The 22,992-nt window shown below is 42.6% G+C and overlaps 2 protein-coding genes across 3 annotated transcripts; both read right to left on the bottom strand.

The window, feature by feature from the left end:
• Positions 1-145: 145 nt before the first annotated feature.
• Positions 146-6,743, bottom strand: nop2 (NOP2 nucleolar protein homolog (yeast)). Its single transcript, XM_021623329.3, has 16 exons — positions 6,568-6,743; positions 5,687-5,814; positions 5,500-5,542; positions 5,332-5,399; positions 4,945-5,192; positions 4,591-4,789; positions 4,232-4,431; positions 4,006-4,095; positions 3,725-3,812; positions 3,431-3,571; positions 2,151-2,290; positions 1,943-2,032; positions 1,709-1,831; positions 1,438-1,535; positions 1,190-1,326; positions 146-1,079 (listed from the first exon to the last, which is right to left on the bottom strand). Exons 2-16 carry the CDS (start codon positions 5,790-5,792, stop codon positions 610-612), a joined length of 2,241 nt encoding a protein of 746 aa, XP_021479004.3. The 5' UTR covers positions 5,793-5,814; positions 6,568-6,743; the 3' UTR covers positions 146-609.
• Positions 6,744-11,632: 4,889 nt separating this feature from the next.
• On the bottom strand, positions 11,633-18,858 carry LOC110537348 (EMG1 N1-specific pseudouridine methyltransferase). 2 transcript variants are annotated; one of them, XM_021623307.3, is made up of 5 exons: positions 18,423-18,858; positions 17,798-17,899; positions 17,574-17,715; positions 13,929-14,137; positions 11,633-12,072 (listed from the first exon to the last, which is right to left on the bottom strand). In XM_021623307.3, the coding sequence occupies exons 1-5, from the start codon at positions 18,570-18,572 to the stop codon at positions 11,959-11,961; spliced, it is 717 nt and encodes a 238-aa protein (XP_021478982.3). In that variant the 5' UTR covers positions 18,573-18,858; the 3' UTR covers positions 11,633-11,958. The 2 variants fall into 2 exon arrangements, with proteins under 2 accessions (XP_021478982.3, XP_021478989.2); XM_021623314.3 differs by lacking the exon at positions 11,633-12,072 and adding an exon at positions 13,492-13,641 and having other exon boundaries at positions 18,423-18,841.
• Between the last annotated feature and the right edge of the window lie 4,134 nt (positions 18,859-22,992).

The following is a 22,992-nucleotide window of genomic DNA, read 5'->3' as shown; positions in this document are numbered from 1 at the left end:
CATAAGGATATTGTATTTGCACTGTGCACTGACTGAATGTAATTGATTAAACGTACTGTTAATGAAAACAATCCAATAACATTTTTTTGATGTCATACACAGCCAACAATACTGCAGTAATATACAAAAAAACACAAGATGGGGGTATATGGCAAACAGAGACATTTTATTGTCTCAAGGATTAGTCTTTACAATACATATCAATTTGATCAAAAGACACAATGTAATTAAACCAAACAGATAACATTGCAAGGAAGGAATAAAATGTGAAATGTTAAAATGTTTAACAAGAGTTGAAGTTAGAACTTTGCCCTCAACCACAGATCTAGGATCAGATTACCATATTCCTAACCTAAAACCAATCATCCACGAGGGCCATGAAAAATATCTGTTCTAGTATCTGTGTGGTTAGGGACAACATCTACTACTCCAAAGGGGGCAGGGGCTCAGGACCCTCGATGGAGGGCCTGCTGCAGTGATTTTCAGTCCGGAGGGAGGCAATATTTAACTCTTGTGAAAATTACTTATCTGTCATAACAATTAGACCTCTCTGACAAGTGACAACTGCAAAATAATTAGTCTTCATTTTCATAAACATCTTATACATGTTCATTGTCCAACCTCTTCTTTTTTCAGCAGCTTCTTCAATTTATTGAATTTGTTCTTCCCCATTCTCTTCTTGCTCTGCATGGGGGATTTCCTCTGTTTATCGCCCTTTTTCTCAAACCTGCTCCCTTCCTTTAGTTCTTTGGTTGTCTCCCCTTCTGTTTTGACTGTGTTGGACTTCTTGAGCTCTCCGTCCACTTTCACAGTCCCACCATCCATCTTAGCGATCTTTGCCTTTTTCGGCCCAGTTGGTTTCCCATTCTTTTTCAAGGTGCTTGGGTTTGTTGTTTTCTTGCCGATGCTTTTGGCTGGCTTCCCGTTGGCTGTGGTCTTCTGTGACATAGCTGGCTTGCCAGGGACTGGCTTCTGCTTCTTGGACTTGTTCTTAGACCCTGCATTAGATGGTCCGTCCTCATCAGAGGAATCAGCTGTAACCTCTACTGCCTCAGATGGCTTGGTTTCCTCTTCTCCGTCTGGAATAGTGACAATAACAGGATGTTAGTTTTACATAACACAAGTGGTGTTTCCATGATACCGGACAAAGCATTGTGGTTTATTAGATCCAAGATGACATCTACTTTACCCTTTTCAACTGCTGTGGTTGGGACCGTGTTGGAGAACTTTTTCAGCTTGGCCACAAAGAAACCGTCCATGTTGTGGGAATGAGGATAGAACCGACGTGAGAGTTTCAGAGAGGGATGGAATCGTCTCTCTTTGAATCTACATGGAGAAAATATATTTGTTCATATTGCACGAGAAAATGGTTGGGGGGTGGTACGGGTAAATATCTGGATGAATGTGAATAATGTGTTGTTCTTATAACCCCTTTACCTGGTGAAACCTTCTTTGCCAAAGTCCAGTCCAGTCTGGACGAGTTTGACGTTTCTTTTCTTGAGAGCGTAGTCCACTACCCACTCGTTCTCCTCCACCTGGTGATGAAGTCAATGAGGTAACTATTCTACTCCAAATTCATTTAACTATCACAGACATTTTGTACATACACCAAAAAAAAGGCTACAATACAATAAATCATTGCAATTCACTTTAAGTAAAGCCTCAATGTAGAATGTGTTTATTTGTCAGTGTGACACTGTGTTCCCACCATGATAGAGCATGTGCAGTACACCAGATAGCCTCCAGAGGGAGACTCAGCGTTGACCGAGTCGATGGCCGCCAGGATGAGCTCCTTCTGCAAGTGGGCCAACCGCTGGATGTCAGACTCGTCCTGAGAGACAGGACGTAGGATTAGGAAGACATGAACTGGAAGTTGTCATTAAAGGCCAGTGTCTACTATAAATCTAAAGGCCCATGTAGTGTATAATAGTTTTTTTCTCACTTTACTGGTCTTCACAGCAGGGTCTTTGGAGATTACTCCTGTGCCTGAGCAGGGAGCATCAAGCAGCACTCTGTCAAACCCACCCATTACCTGCAAATATAGTAACCAACAGGTTAACATACCATCAATGGGTGTAACATACTTACTTATATTGTGTTTATACAGTTCATGTATAAACTGCATGTAGAGCAAGAACCTCTCTCATTACCTTAGGGAACTGCCTCCCGTCGTAGTTACAGATCATTGAGTTGGTGACTCCCAGACGGTGGATGTTGCCCACCACACTCTTCAGTCTGTCAGCACTGGCATCATTGGCCACAATCACTCCTGTGTTCCTCATCAACTGGGCTGTGGGACACACACATATACACAATAAATAAGTAATCAAATACAAAGACAAGTCTTGCCTGTCATGCCCCTAGATCAGGGGCCCTTAGCGAGATATGGTTGGGGGGCTACCTCACCTCGCATGAAAAACATTTTAGTTTTAAAGTTAATTTCCTGCAATTCTACACACTTTGCCATGACTTATGCCATTTTAATATGATATCTGAGTAAGAATGACTAACAAAATCAGTGGGGGGGCCCTTGGAGGTCAGGGCCCTTGGGCACGTGCCCTGTGTGCCTGGTCAGTATTCAACCATGATTAGATAGCTGGCTAGACTATCTTACCAATCTAAAAAGTGTTTGCTGACATGGCTAATTAAGTAATTGTGAGTAGCTAGGTTTCCATCTAATTGTTAACAGATTTTCATGCAAATATTCTAAAATCTAAATATGCACATTTTCTCACTAGTGGTGTGTTTTCACCAAACCGACTTGCGTGATGACGAAGTGCACACAAATAAATATCTAAAGTTTCCATCATCTTTTCAACTCTGCCGACAATTTGTTTCACAGCAGATACGCCTACTCTGGTCTTGGTACGTGCACTCTCAGATGCAGTGCGTGTAGACTAGTCTACATGAGTTTTTTTATGGATGAAAGCGAGAATATTTGTATTCGTCAAACAGCAGTCATGCATCGATCATCATGTCACCAGAACAAGATCCTTGATATTTATTGGAGAGGAGCATCAAGCTCATCACCGTGCACTTTCACCACTTTTTTCATCTGTAGACTAATAAATTGCATGGTTCCGAGTCACGTTTCCACCGCCATTTCTCGCATAATTAATTTTACAGACACAAAAAGATCCCACCATGTCGACCGAACAAATTATGACGGCAATTGCAGTAATTTATTTATCTAATTTTATACATTATGACTTCACTGGCATAAAAACTGGATGGAAACGTGGTTATTGACTGACATAGCAAGAGAAAAACGGCTGCTGCACAACCAAATGTCAAAATGACTATTCTATTCTAACTCCCATGTCGCAACCCAAGAAAGGCTGCCCTTGATTGTTAGGCTAATTGTAGAGACCAACAGCAGTAAACAGTATTGGGAGTTGAATGACCATGATCACATTTTTAACATCCTCACCCATATAGGTGGTCTTTCCCCCGGGAGCTGAGCTCATGTCGAGCACAGTCTCCCCCTCCTGGGGAGAGAGAGCCATGACAGGCAGGAAGCTGGAGGCTCCCTGCAGCATGTAGTGACCAGCTAGGTACTCTGGGGTCGCACCTGGGAACGGGAAAACACAGCTAGGGTATACACTCATCAATTCATGCACACTTACTCATAACACACAGAAAGCAGGATAACAGTAGTAAAGAGAGAATTAACAGTCTAATCTTTTATACAAATATAAAAAGGTTGGACTGTGCTGGTACTGACCGATGGGTACTGAGGAGTCAAAGATGACCAGGCCCACTTTAGACCACTTCCCCAGAGGATCCAGATTCACCCCTCTGTTGATCAGGGCCTGGGACAAACAACATACATGTCACTCATTCAGTCTGGCAGAGGAACAGGCATTACTAATAGCATCCAATTATCCTTTGGTCAATTCCAAATGGACCCTTAGTCTTAATCCCTTCAGAGAAACACAAATGCCTAGGGGGTAGGGGTGGATTTGGGGCACCTTTATTTGATCCAAGTTGAAAGAGATTTTTTACCTGAGCCAAGTCCCTCCTCCTCGTCTTCAGTGTATTGGTCCGAATGGTGACAGGTCGCTGAATTTCATTGGCCTCCAGGAAATCAATCAGCTAAAAAGCACATAAAAAGAGGGAAGCCTTAGCTTAGCATGATGACAAAACCATTACAACAAAACATAACCTTCCAAAGATTCCTGTTCATTTAGTGTTTCTATGACATTTGGGAGAACAAAGCAATGACACATACCTCTGACACTGGGAAGATATCCAGCAGTTTGTCTATGAGGAAATTGTTGTAGCTGTAGTAAGTGGAAAGATCCTTTTTGAGGAGAGAGAGGTACTCTGTTCTCTCTTTCCCCTCCTCCCTCTTGGTAGCAAAGTGAGAGAGAACGTCCACGTTGTCCTTTATTCTCTGGTGGATGGTCTGCAGGTCTACAAGCAAAACGCCTGCAATCACAGAAGAGAGAAAGAAACTCAGTACAGATGGAGTCCACAAGCACTGATAAAGAACATGTAGCAATGTGTAAACAGGCATAACAAAAAGCAGAACTGTTAAATCTAAAAAAAAATATTTAAAAAAGGTACAAATCCAAGCTCTAAACTCACCCTCTTTTGCTATTTCCTCTGCTCCAGGTAGAATGAATTTGTCCATCTCATCTAAATTAGCCTGTACCGTGTCATCTTCATCCATGTCTTCATCTCCACTCGTCCTCTTATCATCATCCTCATCATCGTCATCACTCTCCTGGCCCATGGCTTCCTGCAGCTTCTTCTGCTTCCTGGCAGCTCGCTCGATGGGGAGCAGCTGAACGAGGGATGAAAAGAGGAGTACGGAACAGATGATTCAACAGACAAAGATTCAGCACCTTGCTAAAGAACAGTAAGAACTTTGAAGGACAAACATTGTTTTGCTATTTAGAACATGACATGGACACAAATTCAGTGAATAATTTCACATACCTCCTCTCCATCACCATCTACTTCTCCTTCACTGCTGTCCTCCAATGCACCGTAGTCATCAACCAGGTCATCATCGTCACCATCTCCTTCAATTAGCAGTTTTTTCCCTTTATTGTTCTCCCCTCCCTCTTGTCCCTCGTCCTCTTCCTGCTCCCATTGGCTGTCACTGTCGTCCTCGTTATCTGATTGGCCGACCTCACGCTTCCTCTTTGCTGGCTTCAGCCATTCACTATTTTCATCTGTGAATCCTTGAGAGCAGGGGAAACAAACCCATTATATCCTCATAGACGTTCATGGCTATTGTATTGAGAACACAGTGAATGGATGGGGCTGTCTGACTCTGGATCCACATGGACTGGGGTGACTTACAAATGAACAGTAACTTACCTTTTTTTGGCTCCTCCTTCTCAATGCTTTCCTTGGGCTTTTTGGTCACTTGAGCTCGCTTCCCAGCTCTACAAAACATCATCATCATCTTCAGCAAAAGTGTGTGACACATTACAGTGATTTAAAAGAGGGATTGACAACATAACATCCAAAAGATTACAAACTGACCTTTTCCTGGACCTGCTTGACAGTCGTTTTGGTGCAGTATCCTCTGCAAATGACAAGCATAGTTATTTAGTGAGCATCCCAGTCATGCATCTTTGCTTTAGTGCCACTGTACTCCCAGCAAGTGAAGTTATACTGAGCATGACTTCAGCTCTTTAGAAGCTCTATGTTATAATTGCATCCCTCTCACCATCCGTTAAGAACTTGGCCAGCTCAGTCTCTGCTCCTTTCTGCTTCCTGGACTTCCGCCCCGGCCCCTTCTTCACATAAGTGGTGGGATCCAACTTCCTGCCCATGACTGACACCTACACAGGTAGTCTGGAGAGAAGATATAGCTCATGATCATGTTGGATTTACACACTAAGGCATAGGATCATAATGGAATGAAGGTAGTCAATATCTATGCACTGATGGCAGCTCTGAAAGATGGTAGCTAGCTATATTCTCAGTAACATGTTGCTCAGAATCTGTTCCAAGAATGTTGCAAATAACAAAATTATAATTAACGACAAATCAGCTAAACTTGAAGTGTTTATTGAAAATGTTCCTGAAAACACATCACCTCTTAACTGACCAACACTCTGATGTGGAGAAATAAAAAGCAACGTGAAATAGTCTCTAACATCACGGTGTTATATGTAACGTTAATTATTATAATACGTGGAACGTCCTTTTCATATGCCAAGTCGGCATTGTCATGAGAATGTTTGGTAGTTATCTAGCTATTTAGTTGACTGCTATTTAGTTTAACTGCTAATCGTTAGTACACATTTCCACGCATGCTGCCGTTATCCATCAATGGTATCCCCCCCAATATTCAAGTATGGTGAGGTGCCGGTAATTAGCTAACGTTAGGTAACGACACATTGACTCCAGTTAAAAACAGACGAGTTGTATTCTAGAGACAAACCAACGTTCATCTCATGAGGTTGCTATGAGCCGTAAAGAATGCTAGTTAGCTAACATTAGTTAGCTGGAATTGTGTCACATACGCAGTGCAACTCCGTCACCATGACTTGTTCATTCACTTGTGTATGACACAAACAATCACGACAACTCTCCATAACTCACCTTTGCAATAGTTAAAGTATAATGTATTTATTCGATCCTTGATTCCAGTTCACAGATTAAATGTACGCACGTGTTTTTTTCCGAGCGCAGGTTGATTCACGGAAGAAACAAACATGCGTTTCCGGCGCATGTGATATACGAAGGCAAAATGCTAATCTTTACAGACGGAGCACAGTGTTTTCAAACTCTGGAAGTAGGTTGGACATATTAGTCTCAGACATAGTCTCTTTTACATACTAACTGAAAATAAACTTTACTCATTTCGTTTCGTGAAAAATGTTCAGTTGGATGCATTGTCCCAATAATGTTAATAATATGTTATTTCCCTAGGGCATTGACGATCATTGAGAATAATCAACCTTTTTCGATTATATACTGAACAAAAATAGAAACGCAACATGTAAAGCGTTGGTCCCATTTTTCATGAGCTGATGAAAAACAGATAGGAAAAGGCCGCACACTGCTGCTCATGTTCCCAGTTGATATGTGTTTATTACAACGTTTCGACCCTTAAATCTTCATCAGGCATCCATATCCCAGGTGGGGTGGAAGGTCCTATATATAGGGCTAGTACTCAGTGACTTTACTTGCTAAAACAGGAGGTAAAATGTATAACATAGGTTCACAATATTAACATTCAATGTATCAAAATATATGATCATACACAAGGAATGTGATCAATGTTTCCAGTAATATACATACAATATTCAATTATTATTATTTTTTAAATAATTTGGACATTTTGAAACTGAAATAAAAGATCACAGAAATGTTCCAAAGAAGTATTTATCTCAAATTGTGCATACATTGTTTTATATCCCTGTTAGTGAGGATTTCTACTTTGCCAAGATAATCCATCCACCTCACAGGTGTGGCATATCAAGAAGCTGATTAAAAAGCATGAGCATTACACAGGTGCAACTTCTGCTGGGGACAATACATGTGCAGTATTGTCACACAACACAATGCCACAGATGACTCAAGTTGAGGTAGCATGCAATTGGCATGCTGACTGCAGGAATGTCAACCAGAGCTGTTGCCAGAGGTTTTAATGTTAATTACTCTACCATCAGCCGGCTCCATAGTGGTTTTAGTGAATCAGTATGTCCAACCGGCCTCACAACCGCAGACCACGTGAAACCACGCCAACCCAGGACCTTCACACCTGGCTTCTTCACCTGCGGAATGGTCTGCGACCAGCCACCTGGACAGCTGATCAAAGTGGGTTTTCACAACCAAAGAATTTCTGCACAAACTGTCAGAAACAGTCTCAGGGAAGCTCTTCTGCGTGCTCGTAGTCCTGCAGTTCGGCATCGTAACCAACTTCAGTGGGCGAATACTCACCTTCGACGGCCACTGGCATGCTGGAGAAGTGTGCTCTTCATGGATGAATCCCGGTTTCAACTGTACCTGGCAGAGGGCAGACAGAGTGTGTGGCGTCGTGTGGGTGAGCGGATTACTGATGTCAACGTTTTGAACAGTGCCCCTTGGTGGTGGGGTTATGGTATTGGCAGGCATAAGCTACAGACAGTGAAAACAATTGGATTTAATCAATGGCAATTTGAATGCACAGAGGTACCGTGACGAGATCCTGAGGCTCAATGTCGTGCCATTCATCCGCAGTCATCACATCAAACTGAAAATGTCCCTGTTCTTCCTTGGTCTGCCTGCATACTCACCAAACATGTCACCCATTGAGCATGTTTGGGATGCTCTGGATCAACGTGTACAACATGTTCCAGTTCCCACCAATATCCAGAAACTTTGCACAGCCATCGAAGAGGAGTGGGACAACATTCCACAGGCCACAATCAACAGCCTGATCAACTCTATGCAAAGGATTCAGATCCAGGCCTTTTTTTTTAGGTATCTGTATCTGACCAACCGATGCATATCTGTATTCCCAGTTATGTGAAATCCATAGATTAGGGCCTAATGATTTTATTTCAATTGACTTATTTCCTTATATGAACTGTAATTAAAATTATTTTAAATTGTTGCATGTTGCGTTTATATTTTTGTTCTGTGTTAAAGGGAGTGAAAATCATGTAGAAAAACGAATGTCTCTCAAAATATAACATTTAAATGACTTCTCAAAGTGTGAATTACCTGGTACGAAGAACAGCAAATAACAATTAAGCACCACACAACCCCGACTTTATTCCGGAGACGTTTCGTTCTCCTTCATTGACACTCCCAGACGGTAGTTTTATTATAGGCAAACAAGCGCGACCAACCAGTACACGCACACACCTAAGCTTTGCTGGCAGTAAGTAACAGGCTCAAACCAACAGTGTACAGTCGTGGCCAAAAGTTTTGAGAATGACACAAATATTAATTTCCACAAAGTTTGCTGCTTCAGTGTCTTTAGATATTTTTGTCAGATGTTACTATGGAATATTGAAGTATAATTACAAGCATTTCATAAGTGTCAAAGGCTTTTATTGACAATTACATGAAGTTGATGCAAAGAGTCAATATTTGCAGTGTTGACCCTTCTTTTTCAAGACCTCTGCAATCCACCCTGGCATGCTGTCAATTAACTTCTGGGCCACATCCTGACTGATGGCAGCCCATTCTTGTGTAACAGTATAGACTTTACGTCCGTCCCCTCGCCCCGGGCGCGAACCAGGGACGGTTCTGCACACGTCAACAGTCACCCTCGAAGCATCGTTACCCATCGCTCCACAAAAGCCACGGCCCTTGCAGAGCAAGGGGAACCACTACTTCAAGGTCTCAGAGCAAGTGACGTCACCGATTGAAACGCCACTAGTGCACACCACCGCTAACTAGCTAGCCATTTCACATCGGCTACACCTGCATAATCAATGCTTGGAGTTTGTCAGAATTTGTGGGGTTTGTTTGTCCACCCGCCTCTTGAGGATTGACCAGAAGTTCTCAATGGGATTAAGGTCTGACACAGGACTGATGGTAGCGCTCACCTTGTCTTCTCCGTACAAGCTTTTTTCCGGATGCCCCAAACAATCGGAAAGGGGATTCATCAGAGAAATTGACTTTACCCCAGTCCTCAGCATCCAATCCCTGTACCTTTTACAGAATATCAGTCTTTCCCTGATGTTTTTCCTGGAGAGAAGTGGCTTCTTTGCGGCCCTTCTTGACACCAAGCCATCCTCCAAAAGTCTTCGCCTCACTGCGCGTGCATATGCACTCACACATGCCTGCTGCCATTCCTGAGCAAGCTCTGTACTGGTGGTGCCCCGATCCCGCAGCTGAATCAACTTTAGGAGACGGTCCTGGTGGTTGCTGGACTTTCTTGGGTGTCCTGAAGCCTTCTTCACAACAATTGAATTGCTCTCCTTGAAGTTATTGATGATCCAATAAATGGTTGATTTAGGTGCAATCTTACTGGGAGCAATATCCTTGCCTGTGAAGCTCTTTTTGTGCAAAGCAATGATGACGGCACGTGTTTCCTTGCAGGTAACCATGGTTGACAGAGGAAGAACAATGATTCCAAGCACCACCCTCCTTTTGAAGCTTTGCCATGAAAATGCTCAGTTCATTTGCATGGCAAAGAGGGACTTTGCAATGAATTGCAATTCATCTGAACACTCTTCATAACATTCTGGAGTATATGCAAATTGCCATCATACAAACTGAGGCAGCAGACTTTGTGAAAATGTATATTTGTGTCATTCTCAAAACTTTTGGCCAGACTGTATGTTGGTTGCAGGCTTGTTAGTTTTCTTGCTCCTGGTGACCCGTCCCGCGTTCAAGATAATTATCTTGAAAAAAACATGTTTTTGTTTCGAACGATCGTTTGAAAACTGAAATTGTTTTTTGTAAATTGAAATCGGCTAACAAAACGTCGTCATCATTTCGATCGCTAACGTATCCCACTTTCCCAACTCACTGTTTAACCAAATATAGTAACGTTAGCTAGCTATCTTTACTTTATTTGCTCGAGCACAACTTGTAATCAACGATATGCCTAGAAATGACCGCAAAAAGAAAGATGTCAAACGAGAGAGAAAAGGGAAAGTTAACATAGAATCAAAGGGAACAGTTACAGTAATCAACTGAGGACAAGAGAAAGTTACAGTAATACATTTCTGTCCCTGGTGGTTTTTGTTTTAGCTCCTTGGCAGTTTGAGGTTCCACTGGCTCATTTCAACTGAGTAGGAAGCAAATGGTGCATAATTCACTGTCAAACCCCTTAACCAGTTATTTGGGAATTTTGAAGTATGCAGATGTTTCATCTCCTGACCTAAAAACTACAGAAACTGACGTATGAGAAGAGAATTAAGACAAGAGCCATGAGAGACCGTGCAGCAGTCGAGAGGGCCAAGCAGAGAGACCGTGCAACAGTCGAGAGAATGTGCAGCAGTCGAGGGCCAAGCAGAGAAAATTAATTTTGAAGCCAGCAGCAGAGAAAGGAAAGGCCTTTAAACCAACAGGAAAAGGCCAGAAACTAGGAGCAAAAACTACTAACCCAACAGGAAAAGCTCTGAAACCAGGAGCAAAAACTACTAAACCAACAGGAAAAGCTCTGAAACCAGGAGCAAAAACTACTAAACCAACAGGAAAAGCTCTGAAACCAGGAGCAAAAACTAAACCAGCAGGCAAGTCACCTAAACCAGCTAGCAAGGTCAAAACAGTTGTTGGAAAAGGTCAAAGGGAAATAGGATAGACCAAAAGGACAAGCATCAAAATCACCAGCCAAGGTCCAAAAAACAGGCTACAAAGCCCCTAAACCTGCAGGAAATGCCTTGAAAGCAGCCAATCAGAAAACCTGCAAAATGGTTGTAACCCCCAATACAAAGCCACGGATACAGCGAGCCAAAAGACGTGCTTCCTTGTGGAAATGGACCGAGAGTATGAACTAAAAGAGTAATATGCTAGTAGATGTCAAATTACAATGTTATATTTTGTCAATCATATTATTGTATTGGTTTTTATTACATTGTTACTCCCAAATTACATGTATATTGAGTGATTATTCGACCAGTACTACATGAAAACATGACTTTTCTCCCCATCATGAGTGAAATTGTTTTGTTCCCTACTCTCCTACAGTCTCTTTGACAAGGAACAATGGAAACAAGAGGACAAACTATACCATTTATTTCCACTGTATAACCATGGGAACAATGATGCACTGGATACATGTATACAAAAACCATATTTGGTGCCAAGTCCTTACAGATGGTGTATTCAAAACAGTATTTATTTAATATTGAAACTTTGCCTAAGTTGAGAAATGTAAGATACCATATTTTACACACAATACATACACCCATAGAATCATACGGATCCACAGGAGGTAATTGGTGAAGTGGATCGTTTCTGTACAATGTTCCTTGACTGTCCAATCCATTTCTAGTCCATGTTGACAACAGTTTTAGCTGGAGCAGCAGTGTGCTGTCAACTTCATCACAACACGCCCCAGACCTCCTCAAAGGCAGAGCACATCTTGGCACAGGTGAGGGCAGCAGAGAGAGGGTAGTTACTGATGGAAACAGTCTTCTCTGTGTAGTCCACATTCACCTAAGACAGGAGAGGACAAGCAGAGAGAGGGTAGTTACTGATGGAAACAGTCTTCTCTGTGTAGCCCACATTCACCTAAGACAGGAGAGGACAAGCAGAGAGAGGGTAGTTACTGATGGAAACAGTCTTCTCTGTGTAGTCCACATTCACCTAAGACAGGAGAGGACAAGCAGAGAGAGGGTAGTTACTGATGGAAACAGTCTTCTCTGTGTAGTCCACATTCACCTAAGACAGGAGAGGACAAGCAGAGAGAGGGTAGTTACTGATGGAAACAATCTTCTCTGTGTAGCCCACATTCACCTAAGACAGGAGAGGACAAGCAGAGAGAGGGTAGTTACTGATGGAAACAGTCTTCTCTGTGTAGCCCACATTCACCTAAGACAGGAGAGGACAAGCAGAGAGAGGGTAGTTACTGATGGAAACAGTCTTCTCTGTGTAGCCCACATTCACCTAAGACAGGAGAGGACAAGCAGAGAGAGGTAGTTACTGATGGAAACAGTCTTCTCTGTGTAGCCCACATTCACCTAAGACAGGAGAGGACAAGCAGAGAGAGGGTAGTTACTGATGGAAACAGTCTTCTCTGTGTAGTCCACATTCACCTAAGACATGGGAGGGCAGCAGAAAGAGGGTAGTTACTGATGGAAACAGTCTTCTCTGTGTAGTCCACATTCACCTAAGACAGGAGAGGACAAGCAGAGAGAGGGTAGTTACTGATGGAAACAGTCTTCTCTGTGTAGTCCACATTCACTTAAGACAGGAGAGAACAAGCAGAGAGAGGGTAGTTACTGATGGAAACAGTCTTCTCTGTGTAGCCCACATTCACCTAAGACAGGAGAGGACAAGCAGAGAGAGGGTAGTTACTGATGGAAACAGTCTTCTCTGTGTAGCCCACATTCACCTAAGACAGGAGAGGACAAGCAGAGAGAGGGTAGTTACTGATGGAAACAGTCTTCTCTGTGTAGCCCACATTCACCTAAGACAGGAGAGGACAAGCAGAGAGAGGGTAGTTACTGATGGAAACAGTCTTCTCTGTGTAGTCCACATTCACCTAAGACAGGTGAGGGCAGCAGAGAGAGGGTAGTTACTGATGGAAACAGTCTTCTCTGTGTAGTCCACATTCACCTAAGACAGGTGAGGGCAGCAGAGAGAGGGTAGTTACTGATGGAAACAGTCTTCTCTGTGTAGTCCACATTCACCTAAGACAGGAGAGGACAAGCAGAGAGAGGGTAGTTACTGATGGAAACAGTCTTCTCTGTGTAGTCCACATTCACCTAAGACAGGAGAGGACAAGCAGAGAGAGGGTAGTTACTGATGGAAACAGTCTTCTCTGTGTAGTCCACATTCACCTAAGACAGGTGAGGGCAGCAGAGAGAGGGTAGTTACTGATGGAAACAGTCTTCTCTGTGTAGCCCACATTCACCTAAGACAGGAGAGGACAAGCAGAGAGAGGGTAGTTACTGATGGAAACAGTCTTCTCTGTGTAGCCCACATTCACCTAAGACAGGTGAGGGCAGCAGAGAGAGGGTAGTTACTGATGGAAACAGTCTTCTCTGTGTAGTCCACATTCACCTAAGACAGGAGAGGACAAGCAGAGCTCAAACCAATGCATAATCATTTACCAAATTCCAGCTCCTTTTTTAAAAAATTGGTAGAGACTAAATAAATAAAATCAACCCCCAACATCTATATTTCTAACACAAACTACCTACATCAACAGTACCTAAATCAACTTCTGCCCCAGAGAAGTAGGATGAAGATGCCCCTTAACACTGAAGTAGTAATGAGGGAGGGTAAGTGAAGCTGATCCTGGATCTGTGCACACAGGCCATTACCCTAGAACCTTAAGCTAAACTTACCGCTCCGTGTGCAAATGCTCCGACCACCACAGTGGCGGGCCCCTCCTCTGGTACCACGGTGCGGGCGCCCACTGCCTCCCCAGAGGAGAACGAGGTACAAATACGGGGGCAGCCAGGGGGCAGGTGGTCTGACACAGGGTTCTTGATGAGCTTCAGCAGGCGCTGGGGGCCGTCAGCCGCCCTCACACTCAGCTTGTGCAAGAGCTGGACTAGGAGGAAACAGAAATACAAGTGGGATGAAACAAGAGAGAGGGAGATATACAGTAACTTCTGGTCACAATGTGTAGACTTGTTTACGTTCTCCCACCATTAGCTCTGACAAATTGAACACCCTAGTCATTGGCGATGCCGTTACCCATAGTATTAGATTTAAAAAGAATCATCTAGTGATCATGCACTGTTTACCAGGGGGCAGGGCTACCAACGTTATGGCTAATCTGAAGATGCTACTGGCTAAGGCTAAAACTGGCCAGTGTAGAGAGTATAAGGTTATTGTTATCCATGTCGGCACCAACGATGTTAGGATGAAACAGTTTGCGGTCACCAAGCGCAACATAGCTTCAGCGTGTAAATCTGCTAGAAAGAGGTGTCGGCATCGAGTAATTGTCTCTGGCCCCCTCCCAGTTAGGGGGAGTGATGAGCTCTACAGCAGAGCCTCACAACTCAATCGCTGGTTGAAAACTGTTTTCTGCCCGTCCCAAAATATATATAATTTGTTGATAATTGGCCCTCTTTCTGGGACTCAACAACCAAGCCTGGCCTGCTGAGGAGTGACAGACCCCATCCTAGCTGGAGGGGTGAACTCATCTTATCTTAGAACATAGACAGGGCTCTAACTCCTCTAGCTCCACAATGAGATAGCCTGCTGCCTGGCCTGCACCCTGTTAGCCAACCTGCCAGCTTAGTGGAGCCTGCTGCTAGCATAGTCAGCTCAGCTATCCCCATTGAGACCGTGTCTGTACCTCAATCTAGGTTGGGCAAAACTAAACATGGCGGTGTTCGCCTTAGCAATCTCACTGGAATAAAGACCTCCTCCATTCCTGTCATTATTGAAAGAGTGATCTCAATTCTCAAAATAGGGCAACTTAATGTTAAGATCCCTCACTTCCAAGGCAGTTATAGTCAATGTACGTAATCATTGATCATAATCTTGATGTGATTGGCCTGACTGAAACATGGCTTAAGCCTGATGAATTTACTGTGTTAAATGAGGCCTCTCCTCCTGGTTACACTAGTGACCATATCCCCCTCATAGGCGGAGGTGTTGCTAACATTTACGATAGCAAATTTCAATTTACAGGGGGAAAAAAGACATTGTCTAGTCAGGAAATCTATGCAGCCTACTCAGTCACTTTTTATAGCTACTGTTTACAGGCCTCCTGGGCCGTACACAGCGTTCCTCACCGAGTTCCCTGAATTCCTATCGGACATTGTAGTCATGGCAGATAATATTCACATTTTGGGTGACCAATAATCACATGGAAAAGTCCACAGACCCACTCCAAAAGGCGTTCGGAACCATCATCGACTCAGTGGGTTTTGTCCAGCATGTCTCAGGACCTACTCACTGCCATAGTCATATTCTGGACCTAGTTTTTTCCCCAAGGAATAAATATTGTGGATCTTAGTATTTTTCCTCATAATCCTGGACTATTGGACCACCATTTTATTATGTTTGCAATCGCAACAAATAATCTGCTCAGACCCCAACCAAGGATCATCAAAAGCCGTGCTATAAATTCTCGGACGACCCAAAGATTCCAAGATGCCCTTCCAGACTCCCTCTACCTAACCAAGGACGCCGGAGTCCAAAAATCGGTTAACCACCTAACTGAGGAACAAAATGTAACCTTGCGTAATACCCTAGATGCAGTCGCACCCCTAAAAACAAAAAACATTGTCATAAGAAACTAGCTCCTTGGTATACAGAAAATACCAGAGCCCTGAAGCAAGCTTCCAGAAAATTGGAATGGAAATAGCGCCACACCAAACTGGAAATCTTCCAACTAGCTTGGAAAGACTGTATCAAAGAGCCCTCACTGCTGCGCGATCATCCTATTTTTCCAACTTAATTGAGGAGAATAAGAACAAACCAAAATGTATTTTTGATACTGTCGCAAAGCTAACTAAAAAGAAGCATTCCCCAAGGGAGGATGGCTTTCACTGGCTTTCATTTTCACAGCAGTGAAATGCATTACCTTCTTTGACGAAAGATCATGATCATTAGACTCCTCTTTAAATCTGCATATTACTCAAAAGCTCAGTTGTCCCGAGTCTGCACAACACTGCCAGGGCCGAGTTTTTTAATACTATATCTCATGACACATTGATGAAAATTGTCATGGCCTCTAAACCTTCAAGCTGCATACTGGACCCTATTCCAACTAAACTACTGAAAGAGCCGCTTCTTGTGCTTGGCCCTCCTATGTTGAATATAATAAACGGCTCCCTATCCACCGGATGTGTACCAAACTCACTAAAAGTGGAAGAAATAAAGCTTCTCTTGAAAAAGCCAAACCTTGACCCAGAAAAGATATCAGTTTGTCTCAGTTTGTAATCAATTGTACATTTCGGTGTTCCTCAAGATTCCGTTTTAGGACCACTATTGTTTTCGCTATACATTTTACCTCTTGGTGATGTCATTCGGAAACATAATGTATCACTGCTATGCGGAAAATACAGAGCTGTACATTTCGATGAAACCTGGTGAAGCCCCAAAATTGGAAGCCTGTGTTTCAGGCATAAGGAAGTGGATGGTGGCAAATGTTTTACTTTTAAACGCGGACAAAACAGAGATGCTAGTTCTAGGTCCCAAGAATCAAAGACATCTTCTGTTGGATCTGACAATCTTGATGGTTTTACAGTCATCTCAAATGAAACGGAAGGACCTCAGCGTTACTCTGGACCCTGATCTCTCAAGAATGACAGCTTTTTTCCATCTTCGTAACATTGCAAAAATCAGAACATTTCTGTCCAAAAATCACACAGAAAAATTAATCCAAGCTTTTGCCACTTCTAGATTAGACTACTGCAATGCTCTACTTTCCGGCTACCTGGATAAAGCACAAAATAAACTTAAATTAGTGCTAAACACATACCTACACGTACACTACAGTCACAAGACGCAGGCCTTCTTACTGTCCCTAGAATGTCTAAGCAAACAGCTGGAAGCAGGGCTTTCTCCTATAGAGCTCAATTTTTATGGAATGGTCAGCCTATCCATGTGAGAGAAGCAGACTCGGTCTCGACCTTTAAGTCTATATTGAAGACTCATCTCTTCAGTAGGTCCTATGATTGAGTGTAGCCTGGCCCAGGGGTGTGAAGGTGAACGGAAAGGCACGGGAGCAACTAACCGCTCTTGCTGTCTCTGCCTGGCCGGTTCCCCTCTCTCCACTGGGATTCTCTGCCTCTAACCCTATTACAGGGGCTGAGTCACTGGCTTACTGGTGCTCTTCCATGCCGTCCCTAGGAGGGGTGCGTCACTTGAGTGGATTGAGTCACTGACGTGATCTTCCTGTCCGGGTTGGCGCCCCCCTTGGGTTCGTGCCGTGGGGGAGGGCTTTATAAATACATGATTGATTGGAGAGAAGGATGGTAGGAGAGTGAATGTATGAAGAGAAATTCAGCAGAACGTAGCAGGCTTACCCATGAGGCCACAGAAGCGGTTGAAGGTTCGGGGGATGCGTGTCTGTGGGTTGATCTCAATCAAGGCGTTCCTCTCTGTGTGGATGTAAACCTGCAGGAGACCTGCCCTGTTCAATGGACTGTCCATCAGCATCAACAAACACTGGGGAACAATGACAGGATATTGCTGGGTTAGAGGAGCGAAGAAGAAAGATGACTGGGTCAATGTGAAAATGACAGCTTACCTGATGTGTAATGTCAGGTCGAATCTTCCCTGGGTCCCGTCCACTTTTGATGATCATGCCCTTGTGTTGGTCACAGTTCAGCAGTTCAAATGTCTTGCCAACCTGACGGGAAAGAATACAACATGATTGACGTCCTTCATTGATTATGGTGCAAATTCCATGCCCACTATTTAGAACAGGGTTTCACAAACTTGGTCCTGGGGGCCCGTTTTGTTTTTTTCCCTAGCACTACACAGCTGATTCAAATAATTCAAGCTTGATTATGAGTTGGTGTTTGCGTCAGCTGCTTAGTGCTAGGGCAAAAACCAAAACATGTACCCGGGGGGGGGGGCGGGACCGAGTTTGGGAAACCCTGCTTTAGGACATGCATCAGTGGGCCTGCAGGCAGGAGCTAACCAATAGCAAATAGTTTCATCCTGGTTCATTCAGTCACAAAAACAGTTACCGTGCAGAATGCAATATTCATTTCACACATCTACCAGGCAAGTCTGGTTGAACAGGAAGCTATCTATATTGTTTACATCCAATAACGCGGGTAATCAGAGACGGAGCTAGCGGTAACAACGTTAGTTTGCAAACACAGCAGTTAGATGGCGAAAGTGAATAGCGAAATACTCGTCTTTACCTTCACTGTTTCCAGCGTTGCCCCCTCTAAAATAACTACTAGTCGCCTTTCCACCATGCGATCGTGCAGGCTACGCATATGTTTTGCTGGTTTGGGTTCATATTCGTCTAAATGTTCAAGACCACGCTTGTCACCACTGTGGGCTTCCATGTTGCTTCGGGGTGGTAGTCGCTGGAATAACGCGTCATACTGATGGAGGAGTTTTGCCAAGGTTCTACCGCTCTTTTGAATAACTAGACAGAGGCGGCCGTCTATGGCGGCAGATTGACGAAGACTGCATTTTCTGAGCGAAACTGACAAAGACGTACCTCCAACAACAGATACAACCTCACATAATTCTGCCCAAAATCAATGACAGTTTATCTCAACCAGTTGCATATGGGCTTTTAGGTGAGCGCTGATGCCGCCCTGTGATAAGCAGTGCCCACTTTGTCATAAGGCAGGGACGCAAAATATTTATCATGTCCATTCCCAGCCGCCTCTCCAAGGTGCTGTTGGAGAGACGCAGCGCTACACCAACATTCCGTGAAAACATTAATCTAACACAAATCATGTAGCAGATATAGCATATGGTAGAAAGAGTATGTGGCCTTTTCTGGAGCGCTCAGGCCGGAGATAAAATGTATGACAATGGAATTAGAAGGACACGTTTTACAGGTTTCTCCAATCAAATAGCCTAACCTAAATAGCGCCCAATCACTAGTCCTAACAGCTTGCCTGTCCACAGTTTTAACCTAGCTATTATAAACATGTTGTTTAACAAACACATATTAAATGTATACGTTGATTACTCCATAAGAAAGACAACCCCCTAAACATAAAAAAAAATGCAACTTGCTTTTGTAGAATTATCAGCCGCACATCTATGACCAAACCTCACTGTTTCAGAGGGTTTGGGTTAAATGCGGAAGACACATTTCAGTTGAATGCATTCAGTTGTACATCTGTCTAGGTATCCCTTTCCCATTTCCCTATTTATTTACAGTTGAATATCGGAAGTTTACGTACACTTAGGTTGGAGTCATTAAAACTCGTTTTTCAACCACTCCACAAATGTCTTGTTAACAAACTATAGTAAGCAGACCAGAACCTCCAAACACAACTAATAGTATCCTTATGGATAACAAGGTGCTTGTTACATACTGCAGTTTTAAATAATCCACAGACAATATGGATAGTTTTCTCAGAACCCAGAAACAAATTTCCCATGCACAGGATGTCACAAGAGACTGGATGGATGTGCCTAATGAATAATCATCTCTCCTGTCAATTGCATTTGGACTTAGTGTTCTGTGCTATTGCCCTCTTAAAACACATTAGGTAAAAGGTCATACAAAAAAACATGCTTTTTACCCCTTGTACCACCATCTTTAAATGCAAGTGAAATGTCATAATGTATTATTTTGGCCACTAGATGACAGAAATGTATCTGGAAAGTTTTAGACTGATCCAATGAACCATTGCACAAATGTTCAAAATGTTGTATCAAGACTGCCCAAATGTGCCTAATTGGTTTATTAATACATTTTCAAGTTTATAATTGTGCACTCTCCTCAAACAATAGCAATTGTATTCTTTCACTGTAATAGCTACTGTAAATAGGACAGTGCAGTTAGATTAACACGATTTTAAGCTTTCTGCCCATATCAGATATGTCTATGTCCTGAGATTTTTTACTTACAACCTCATGCTAATCACGTTAGCTTACGTTAGCGCAACCGTTAGGGACACCGATCCGTTAAAATCACAGTCTTGTGTGTTCATCAATGGCTCTGCATTTTTTGTTCAGTAGGAGATGTTACTGTAGATCTGTAGGTCAGCATGTCCCTAAGAGGTGCTGCTGGGGTTTGTTGGGGCAGGAGAGGGTCATAAGGTAGAGGTCAGAGTACCTACAGACAGTTGTAACGATTGTCGGTGGAAGAAGATGAGGACCAAGATGCAGCGTGGTAAGTGTTCATCATTATTTTAATAAACTGGACACTAAATACAACAAGGAACAAAAGAAACAACCGAAACAGGTCCGTCAGGAACAAAACACACTAAACAGAAAAGAACTACCCACAAATCATAGTGGGAAAACAGGCTACCTAAGTATGGTTCTCAATCAGAGACAACGATCGACAGCTGCCTCTGATTGGGAACCATACCAGGCCAAACACAGAAATACACAACCTAGAACAAAAACATAGAATGCCCACCCCAACTCACGCCCTGACCAAATTAAAACAGAGACATAAAAAGGAACTAAGGTCAGGATGTAACAACAGTAACCAGAAAGGAAGGTTCAAACGGCATGAACTCATGGCACTGGTCAGAGTCGCAGTTGATCTGATAGAAGATAATATAGATACAATTATAGGAAGGAAAACATCCATTAGTAGGACCTTCATATCCATGGTAAAGCGAACCTTTCAGACATCTGCAATTATTGTTCTGCAGTGTTCTGTTATCCTTACATGAGTGAATGAAGTAAGGAACAGATGAGTGTGAGGGAGGCCTGAGAGAGAGAGTCGTCGCCAGGATACTTCTTCAAACTCTGATTGTAAGCCTGAGACACAGAGAGTAAAGGATAAAGAGGGAGAAATAAGTAGATAAAGCTTTGACAAACATAGTATGCCTCTGATACCAACCAAAACATAGTATGCCTCTGATACCAACCAAAACATAGTATGCCTCTGATACCAACCAAAACATAGTATGCCTCTGATACCAACCAAAACATAGTATGCATTTGATACCAACCAAAACATAGTATGCCTCTGATATCAACCAAAACATAGTATGCCTCTGATATCAACCACAACATAGTATGCCTCTGATATCAACCCATACATAGTATGCCTCTGATATCAACCACAACATAGTATGCCTCTGATATCAACCACAACATAGTATGCCTCTGATATCAACCAAAACATAGTATGCCTCTGATACCAACCACAACATAGTATGCCTCTGATATCAACCAAAACATAGTATGCCTCTGATATCAACCACAACATAGTATGCCTCTGATATCAACCAAAACATAGTATGCCTCTGATATCAACCACAACATAGTATGCCTCTGATATCAACCAAAACATAGTATGCCTCTGATATCAACCACAACATAGTATGCCTCTGATATCAACCCATACATAGTATGCCTCTGATGCCTCTGACAAAAACATGGAAATACTCAACAAAACACTTTGAGGAATGAGATTCTTTATCTCATTAAGACTACTTGGTTATTCATTGTTTATTATGTGATAGTAAACATATGAGTTTGGGTTACCTGGGATAGGTAGGGTGGATGAGAGACTGGACAAACATCCCCATGGGAAAGACTAGCTCATTGATGGAGAGAAATGGAGTGAGGGACCAACCGGAGGAGAAGATGGAGAGACAGAGAGGGCAAGAGAGAGAGAGAGAATGCTCAATTCACATATTAATAACACATATCTACCCAAACCAAATCATATAGACTTTTCATGACAACTGGGCTCTCACATATCATCTCCTTCAGTCTGATAAAAGAGTTTGCTTGATCCCTGGTGCTAGAGGGAGAGAGACTGGATGTAGATTAGATGGAAAAATATTGTGTTCGTCAATTGTCACCTATTGATGAAATAAATGGGTGAAATTGAACTACCAGTACGTATATAGTACAATGTATCATCATCACTGGTAATATGATTCATTAGTGATATTGATGATGAAATCCTTTATCTTATTGTCAATGTAGACTAGTTCCACTACAATAAAATACTCTTCCTTTGAATACAGTTGGTTGAGTTCAGCTTCACTGAAAATGTTGTTTTTAGTTGAAAGTCTTGGAGTTAGAGACTGACTCTGGGAAAACAGATTGTTCATTTCAAGTGGACAATGAATACATCCACTGTTGACCTTTTACCTTCTTCAAAACAGACATGCGAGACTCCTCATCTCTCCACCTGAGATCAGGTAGTTTGGACTTGGAGGAATAGACATTCTGAATCACCTCCTCTGCCTAGAGGAAACATACAATACAATTTCAACACGCTTGTAATGTAATATCACATCTATAAAGTAGTTATCTTGTATTTTGTTGCTAAAAATAATGTTTCACATTTGAAAATCATTAATACTGTAGTTCACATAAATACAATTCATCAAAACATTTGAGTTCATAATTACATAACATGATTGACAGATGTAATAGTCCATGGGAGTTTTTGGAGTCTATCTTATTTATTTTAGTTCTGTTTTGATTTGTTAAAAATATAGTGTTCAATCAAAAGTTTTTTATAGTCATAATGCATCTTGTCTTCCAAATTTTACTGTTCACTTTAATTCTTTACTGTTCACTTTAATGCATATTATTGTCCAACAGAATTCTTTAGTAATGTCAATGCATGTTACTGTCATGTATTGTCATGTTGTGTCTTTCTGTCCTTTCCTTTCACCCTGTCTCCCTCTGCTGGTCGTATTAGGTTACCTTTTCTCCCCCGCTTTCCCCCAGCTGTTCCTTGTCTCCTCTTGACTACCTCGTCACCCCTTCTCCCACCTGTTCCCCTTTTCCCTCTGATTAGTCCCCTATATCTCT

This window comes from Oncorhynchus mykiss, chromosome 2 (genome assembly GCF_057628025.1).
Source record: "Oncorhynchus mykiss isolate SJ-2025 chromosome 2, ASM5762802v1, whole genome shotgun sequence".
NCBI lineage: Eukaryota > Metazoa > Chordata > Actinopteri > Salmoniformes > Salmonidae > Oncorhynchus > Oncorhynchus mykiss.
This window is presented reverse-complemented; position numbering and strand designations above follow the sequence as displayed.

Coding starts and splice junctions, on each gene's coding strand:
- nop2 (XM_021623329.3), bottom strand. CDS start 5,792: ATGGGCAGGAAGTTGGATCCCACCACTTATGTGAAGAAGGGGCCGGGG. Junction 4,096..4,231: donor ATATCTTCCCAGTGTCAGAG/GTATGTGTCATT, acceptor TGTGCTTTTTAG/CTGATTGATTTCCTGGAGGC. Junction 2,033..2,150: donor ACGGGAGGCAGTTCCCTAAG/GTAATGAGAGAG, acceptor CTATATTTGCAG/GTAATGGGTGGGTTTGACAG.
- LOC110537348 (XM_021623307.3), bottom strand. CDS start 18,572: ATGGAAGCCCACAGTGGTGACAAGCGTGGTCTTGAACATTTAGACGAA. Junction 17,900..18,422: donor CAACGCTGGAAACAGTGAAG/GTAAAGACGAGT, acceptor CTTTCCCGTCAG/GTTGGCAAGACATTTGAACT. Junction 12,073..13,928: donor GAGCATTTGCACACGGAGCG/GTAAGTTTAGCT, acceptor CTCCTGTCTTAG/GTGAATGTGGACTACACAGA.